The 7949-nt window shown below is 49.9% G+C and overlaps 1 protein-coding gene across 1 annotated transcript; it reads left to right on the top strand.

Moving 5' to 3' along the window:
* The first annotated feature begins 77 nt into the window (after positions 1–77).
* On the top strand, positions 78–2788 carry RPL36A (ribosomal protein L36a). The gene is made up of 5 exons (XM_014599244.3): positions 78–159; positions 412–517; positions 809–876; positions 2211–2333; positions 2727–2788. Exons 1-5 carry the CDS (start codon positions 157–159, stop codon positions 2745–2747), a joined length of 321 nt encoding a protein of 106 aa, XP_014454730.1. The 5' UTR covers positions 78–156; the 3' UTR covers positions 2748–2788.
* Positions 2789–7949: the final 5161 nt, after the last annotated feature.

The following is a 7949-nucleotide window of genomic DNA, read 5'->3' as shown; positions in this document are numbered from 1 at the left end:
CGGAGCGCCGAGGTCTTTCTTGCCAGGCGGCTCCGGCAACAGGCGGCGCTCTAGCCCGCTCTTCGTTTCTCTGTGGTTCTGGCTTTTGCTGCAGTCTCTTTGTTTCCGCTTCCGGGGCGTGCGCTCCTCTTGGCGGTCGCCGCTCCTGCCGGGAAGATGGTGAGCGGGGTGGCCCGCGGCATCCGCCGGCATCTGCCCCACGCGGCTATCAGCCCTGGGCCCGCGCGGGTTGGGGGCCGCTGTGGGGGAAGGAGGCCGGGGGGAGCGGGAGTCCTTGGGGCGCGGGGCGGGCGTGTCCTCTCCTTGGGCTCCGCGGTGGCGTGGTTACTGCGGGCGGTGGCGTGGGGGAGGATAGGGGGGCTACCCCGGGCAGTGGCCGCAGGCTCCAAGCGCCGCGCCTGTTTCCGCCAGGTGAACGTCCCCAAGACCCGCCGGACCTACTGCAAGAAGTGCGGCAAGCACCAGCCCCACAAGGTGACCCAGTATAAGAAGGGCAAGGACTCCCTGTACGCCCAGGGTAAGGTGGGGGTGCGGGGCTGAGGTCTGACGGGCCTGGCTCGGTATGAGCTGTAGGGGGAGCGTGGGCAGCGGGAGTCCAGGGTCTTCAGTGCCTAGTTTCATGTAGCATATTTTGTGCACGATGGGGGCGCTGGACAAGGCTCTGCAGAAGAGGAGAGGAGGGAGCTTTTTAGTTTTCGTAACCTTGTGTGGACCAGGCTTGTTCACCAGCAGTGCTTGGAGCCTCCACCTTCTGCTTCAGGTTGCCTTTTAACTGCTAATTCAAATGGACCTGTCTCTTCCCTCATAGGAAAGAGGCGCTACGATCGGAAGCAAAGTGGCTATGGCGGTCAGACCAAGCCAATCTTCCGTAAGAAGGTGAGCACTGACTACTGGCGAGTGGTCTCTGAAACACTGGTTATACAGTGTGCAGGATGAAGTGAGGAAATTTGAAAGGGCTCTTGCACATAATATGGGACATCTCCCTGGGGCTGACTGCAAGTGGCTTTGTGTTGGGGATCTTGGTGTGTGGTGGCCTGAAGCTGCATCTTGCATTTTGAGTGTAACTTGAGTTCCTGAACCGTGACAGCTTATTTTGAAGTGTGTGGTGTTTTTTTTCTGTTTCTTGTCCAAATCTATAATAAATACATAGATAAATCCTTTCCTTTATGGTGGGTTGACATGTATGTCTTTGAGCAGGACATGCTGTAGGCAAGCAAGGCACCTATTTAAAAATGTCTCAAACAAAAGCAACGTTCTCATGATCTGTGGTGAGAGAATCAGTGCAATCTGGGCAAAGTATTACCTGTTTCCTTATCCATATTGATGACTTCTTATATTACAGTATCATGACTGAAACACATTTAGGTTGTAAAACCTCCCACTCTAGGAGTTTCCATTCTGTCACTATTTTGCTTAAAGAAGTGATTTTTCTGAGTCCTGAAAGCTGTGTAGATTAGGTCAAAGATGGTCCATTAAGGGTATCCTGGGGGAGGGAAATGAAGCACCTTCTAGTGGTTCATGAAAAAAAGATGTCTAGAGAGGCAGTGTAGTGTTTGTGGAGAGAGGATTGAATGTATTTTTCTCCTTATGCTATCCTAGATATCTATGGGGCTTATTGCTTTTTGCCTTTTGAAAAAAATACTTCCCAGTGGTGTTTGGGTTCCTTCAGATGCAACTAGTCACCACTTTAACTTGTTTGCTTGTAGCACACTTGGTGATGGAACAGATTTTCTTTGAAGATCTTGGGTTACAGATGGGGCACAAATGTACTCAGCATGGTTCTCTCTCAAAACTGTGAAGTATGAAAGAAGTAGGTGTTTTTGAGTTTTGGAGACTGTTACCTGAGTAGTTTGTGACAATCGGAACCAGCAGCATCCTGACCAGGAATGTGCAGGACCTAAGATGAGTGTGCTGCAAGCTGGGATTGGCATGAGGTAGGAAATGGGCCTCTCCAGGTCTGTTCAGGGTTCCTAGTCCTCTCTTTTAGGAACACTAAACTTTCTGCCCCAGAAAGGTGTCTCACACAGGATGGCATTTTTTTTCCCAGGCTTCTAGTTGGGTTTTTTTTGTGCTTGCTTATGAGGTTTCCACCTTATGAGGTGCTGCTCCTTTTCATGGCTAAATAATTGCTAATTCCGCCTACTGCTGGAAATGGTATATTCACCTTCATTTTCTTGTTCCCCATTTCTGCCCTTCCCTTCACCCCCCAGGCCAAGACCACAAAGAAGATTGTGCTGAGGCTTGAGTGTGTGGAGCCCAACTGCAGGTCTAAGAGGATGCTGGCCATTAAGAGATGCAAACACTTTGAACTGGGAGGAGACAAGAAGAGAAAGGTTGGTGTTATGCATTGAGAAGGGTTGTTGGTTGCTGGTGAAAGTTAAACTGTGACTTGTATGTCCACTTGAGCTTCTTCACAGTGGTCAGAGCTACATTTCTAGAGCTGACTAGATCTTGGCCACTCTTCCATTACTGGAAATACCCTGCTGTTTTCTAGTTGGTAAGAGCTGGTGAAGTAATGAATCTACTGTCCCCTGGATGAAATAATGAGGCTGCAAATGGAGTTTTTGGGAGGGAGGATACAGTAATGTGTATCAGTGGATTTTGTCGAGGAATGGCTGCGTAAGGTGCTATCGAACACTGCTGCAGAAGTGACACTGAGGAGGCTGGCTAGAGGTTGGGATGTTCAGTGCTGTACATGCTTAGTCTGTTCTTTCTTTTTCTAACAGGGCCAGGTTATCCAGTTCTAAGCTCCACCTGCTATGGAACATTAAAATACGTTGAAACAGTCTGCTCCTCTCGTACTTCATCCTTACTGCTAGAGGTGGGGACTTGGCTATAGCAAATCCAGTGGGAGCTGTTCCTGGAGATCTGACAAGTGGCTGAAAATTACCGTGTGGGGTGAGGCTGTTGCTCACAGAAGCTGTAAAATAAATTTGTCTACAGCTAGAGAGAGATGCGCTTATATACAAGGGTTTGGGTGAGGAGTATAGTGCTTGCACTCTGGAGGCTCCTGCAGTCCTGTCAGCCTGTTGTCCCAGAGACTCCTATGTGGGAGTGCTGTGCTGCTGCTCTCCTCCCAGTTTCATAGCTAGGGGCTGGAAGGGACCTTACAGATCCTTTAGCTACGTGAATAAGATCCCCATAGAAATTGTTTCATTTACAACCAGTGCAGCTTTGTATGCAGATTTTTTTGGTTTAAGCCGGCCGACTGTGGTTTTGTTTTACAGGAGCTAAACCACACTAGAGCAGATGCAAGCTGCTGTCTATGTACAGTTGCAGCTGTTTAAATGCTAAGGGTTGGGTATAATGACAGTAGGATTTTGTTGGTGCAGCATGGTGACCAGGCCTCATCTCGGACTAAGGACCTTTAGAGAAAACGTGTAAGGTGGGCTGTGTGGCAGACCAGTAGGAGGCACTCCTGCGCTGAGCCACCCACCTCACTGTGCCCCTACCTACCAGGCTCTCAGTGCCTCCCCTGGGGCACCTCATGCCTTGCCGACCCCCTTCCTGGAGCACACCCACTAGCAGTAGTTACCCCAGGCTTCCACCCAGGGGTCTGGTCTGTATTTGGGCCCTGTGCCCCCTGGGGTACACAGGCCTTGTAGACCTTGAGTGTGCTTGATCCACTGTGAGAATCTTTAGCTTAAAGCACAGAAAGTAGCTTCCCTTAGCAATGTTCGCTCTAAGGAGTAGTGGTCTGTGAGCATGTTGCTTCGGTCCATAAGCGCGCTGCTTCACAGCCAGTGGAGCCCGCGGAGCAGTTTCCCCCCCATGCTTGCCAGTGCATGCAGTGGCGGGAGCCGCCCTCCCTGCATCCCTGTGCCCCCAAAATGAGATGCTCATGGCTCCATCCCATGCCCCACACTGGCTGGGCAGCACCTGTTAGCGCCCCTTCGCTTCAGCACCCAGGGCAGTTGTCCTGCTTGCCCCACCTTGATACGGCACAGTGTCTTCCCTCTCCCTTCCTCCCCCTATAATGGGGTAAAGTGCCGAAGAGAATCTGATTGGAGGAACAGACAATGATTTTGAAGAGAAGTATTCTGTCAAGACTAAAAATATAACGAACAGCCAAATTTTACCTGTTCCATTTAGCTGTCTGATTTATTTTTAATCGCTGTCCAACATACTTGCTGATTTACAGTGCTCTGCAGTGCAAATGATAAGAGAACTATTTTTGTTCTGTTTATAAGAGGAAAAAATACTAAGTGTTGTTTTCAATATTCTACTTGGACTCATTTCAGTTCAGAATTTAACTACAGATTTTTTTTTTTTTTAAATATAAAAAGCAATTCTAGGACCTAGTGTAGAACTTTTAGATTAAGGGCTTCTGTTTCCCTACCAGCTTGCTGCAGAGCTCAAAATTTTTCCATTAGTAGCTAGTGAGCAGTGCTCTGCAGGCTTTGCTGGCTCCAGGGAACTGCTGTGCTCTCCAGCCCTGGTGGCATGTGCCTCCTTGCTCTCTGAGGCGATGCAGGGGTGCAGAGCAGTTCCCTGGAGCCATCGGAGCCCACGCCCATCCCCGTCTTGGGGAGGAGCTGCTGCCTGCCCTAAAGTGAGGAGCTTACTTAAGTGTCCCACGCTGGCCCCAGTGCCTCTGCCGCATTCCATGCCCAGCTCCTCTCCGGGCGGGTGCGCAGCATGAAAACGTTTGTGCACGGCAAGATTTTTAATTGTGCGCACCTTAGAGGGAACACTGTCCCTTAATCAACTGAGCCAAGGGAATGCAAAGGCATGCCCGTTCCCCCTCAAACATGCATCACCAAACTGGTTATAGCAGATAGTTTTATTGGGTAGAGAAGAGGGTAGGCTTGGGGAGGGGTACGAGTCAGAAGTATCAAAAGAATACCCAGAGCAAACAGAACCGGCCGGATAGCCGTTTAAAAGGTTTCTAAATTATGATAAGCTACCTTTCTAGTCAAGTTTCTATTAATTTACTCACAGCATCCCAGAAGTGGGTGAGGATTGTAGAGGTTTGAGTTGCTGTATATAAGTTGCAACATGGCTCTCCCCTCCTCCTGGAGAGCCCCTCACTTAAAATAGCCCTCTCTGACCTCACCTGCTTGATCCAATCAAGGCCAGGTGTTGTTTTAATGTTGATCAACCAATCTGAACAGCATCACATCTTGACCAAGAAGCATCACTGTTAAGCCACTGTCCCCAGTCATGGGGTCAGAGCTCAAGCCATGGTGGTTGGGGGGTCAAGTTCCCTCCCTTGTACTTGTAGTCAGTCATGCACATGGTAACCCGGGGCAACCAAGTTGACAGGTGAGAGGACAAAGGGAAAAAAAAAAACCCTGAAAAAAGAGGAGGCTGGAATGGAGTTCTTTCACAGGCTGTATCCTTCAGTGGTGGTCCTGTTGCATGCTGGAAACTTTGCTTGCTAGCCCTACTAAATAGATGGATGTGTTTTAGGTTCCTGTGAGAAGCACAGGAAGCAACCCTGCTGCCCTGAAAACACAGGGAGTGAATGTGCAAAGGCTCCAGAGGCAGGGACTAGCTATGATGATAATACAAGAACTTTCATCATATATGTCTCCTGTTTTCAGTACCATTATTAGCAGGGGTCCTGGTTTTCTCTGTTTAAAAATCACATATTCTCTGATTTAAAAAAAACGCAGACTCCATGTTTTTCCCTGATTAAAATGAAATGCCACTAAATAGATAGATAGGTATCAGTTGAACACAATGTTTCATTGATATATTTATAATTTTAAAGAAATTTGGAAATCTACCAGTGCTTCAATCACTAATATAAAAGCCTTAGTCTGTCTGTCTTTTTGTCCGTAATGCTTTATTTGCACTGTGGCTGACTGAAAAGAACTAATCTGAGTGTGAATACAGCATTGGGACAGGAGGTGGTGGCGTGGCAGAATGCCGCCATGATGACAGGGACATGAGGGGTCAGGGGGAAGGGGGGTGAGGCCAGCACAGTTGGCCTCACCCCCCCCGCTATGTTCCCTGCATCGACAATTGAGTGGAGAATGGGGGCGAGGCCACCAGACCTAGCCTTGCCCCCTCCCCTTGCTCCTGGGGGGGGGGGAGCATTGGGATGCCACAGGAAGGGGGGGTGCCCCTCCCCAACTCTGTCATCACTGCTTGTAGGGCCAACGTGGTGGTGGGGGGAGCGGAAGAGCAGGCCTGGGCCTGATGGTGGGGGGCAGGGGGGAAGTTGGCCCGCTATGGTGGGGGAGGAGGAGGACGACCACACACACACAGAGAGAGAGAGCGAGCGAGCGAGCGGCCAGGCCCAATGTGGAAGCAGTGTGGGGAGGGAGGAGCAGGCCGCCGCCTCCATGTTGGCCCTGAGCCCGCTTCTCCTGTCCCCCTCTCACCGCGTCAGCCTGGGCCTGCTGTTCCCCCCTGCACCACCACGGCGGGCCACCCTCAGGCCTGGTCCTCCCCCTCGACCCCTTGCATCAGTTCTGGATCCACTCCTCTTCTGTGCGGCAACGGGGAAGGGGGGAGCGGGCCTAGACCCGAAGTGGCAGGAGGGAAGTGGGGAGTGGGCCTGGGGGTGGGACATGGGGTTCCCCTCCCCCCCCCTTGTCATTCTTGACAGGGAATTGGCTAGTAATGAAATAAATTCTAAATACCTATATATTTTGACATTTGATTTTGGTTATTTTATCATGGAAAATCAGAGCTCCCCCTGCCCTCTTTGCTCACCAGGACACAGGTCCAGCTTTGGCTGCCCATTGGTTTGTGGCACTGAACAGCCTGAATGTGCTGGTGCTCTGCCCTTGTCCGTGGCTCTAGCTCACTCCCCCACGCATTCCTGCCCTGGGCCCCATGCACTGTCCCCAGCACTGCCTAATTCCCCCCACCCTTGCTATGGGGGGCCTCAGTACTCTTTCCCCCTACCATCCTCCCCCCCCCCCCCCCCCGGACTTATTTGCAGGGAGGGAGCTGCTCTCCATGCTTGGCTGCCAGGTGCATGTGTGGCACCCTGTGCTTGATTGCCCTCCTCCCACTCTCCCCAACCTCTTGCAGGCTGGAACTCTGCCACCTTGCAAGGGGAAACCCACTTTCTCACATTTTCTCCTTTAAAGGAGAGAATCTGTGTTTTACTGTGTTTTTTCTGTGGCAAACAGAAAACCTGGATCCCTGCTGATCGCCCTCCTTCCTCTCCCCACACCTTACCCACATTGGAAACCCACTGTTTCCAACATTTTTCTTTAAAGGAGAAAATCCGTGTTTTACCACATTTTCTGTGGTGAATAGAAAACCTGGATTCCTGGTTAGTCAGCAACTGTCATTTAGTGCAGCTGGTAAATGTGAATAGTGTGTGTGGGGCTTGGAGGAGCAGAGCATGTGGTCATGTTTCCTGTAGCTGGCTGTGATTTTTATTCTCCTTTTGGGGAAAGGGAATATGATTTGTCCAGAGGCTTAAAATGTATGTTTAACCAATTGTTGTGGGGCAGAGCCTGGACTGTCCTGGTAGCAAGCCTATACCTGGCTTGTGGTTCCACACTGACATTAGAAAATATCCATATCTTTAAAAAAAAACACACAAAAAAACCTGTTAAGCATAGCACACGTTCCTGTGCTGCTGATGTCCGAGAAGCAGTTGCCAACAATCAAAGCAAAATGAAACAAAAATCCTTAAGCACTGGAGGGGAAGAGATGTGCTATAAGAGCATTTTATAGCATCTCTGTGAAGCTCTGCTTGGCATTAAACCTAAAGTTGGGGAGAATAAATTTACTACCCTAAGGCTACAGGTATTTTCTGAGCAAGAAGGTTATTCTGTCAGTGAAAGGGGATAGAATGAGAAAAATTGCCTTTTTGGGTGTTGTCAAAAGACATTTCTCCATCCGTCAAAGTCCATTAAAAAGTGACAACTGTTGAACTGTAAGTAGGATAGTTTTTGTTTAGTGGGTACGTCTAGCCTGGTGGCGGCCAATCTTTTTGGCAGGCATGCCACAAACTAGCCCTGCACATTTCCTGAGTG

This window comes from Alligator mississippiensis, chromosome 8 (assembly GCF_030867095.1).
Source record: "Alligator mississippiensis isolate rAllMis1 chromosome 8, rAllMis1, whole genome shotgun sequence".
NCBI lineage: Eukaryota > Metazoa > Chordata > Crocodylia > Alligatoridae > Alligator > Alligator mississippiensis.
This window is presented reverse-complemented; position numbering and strand designations above follow the sequence as displayed.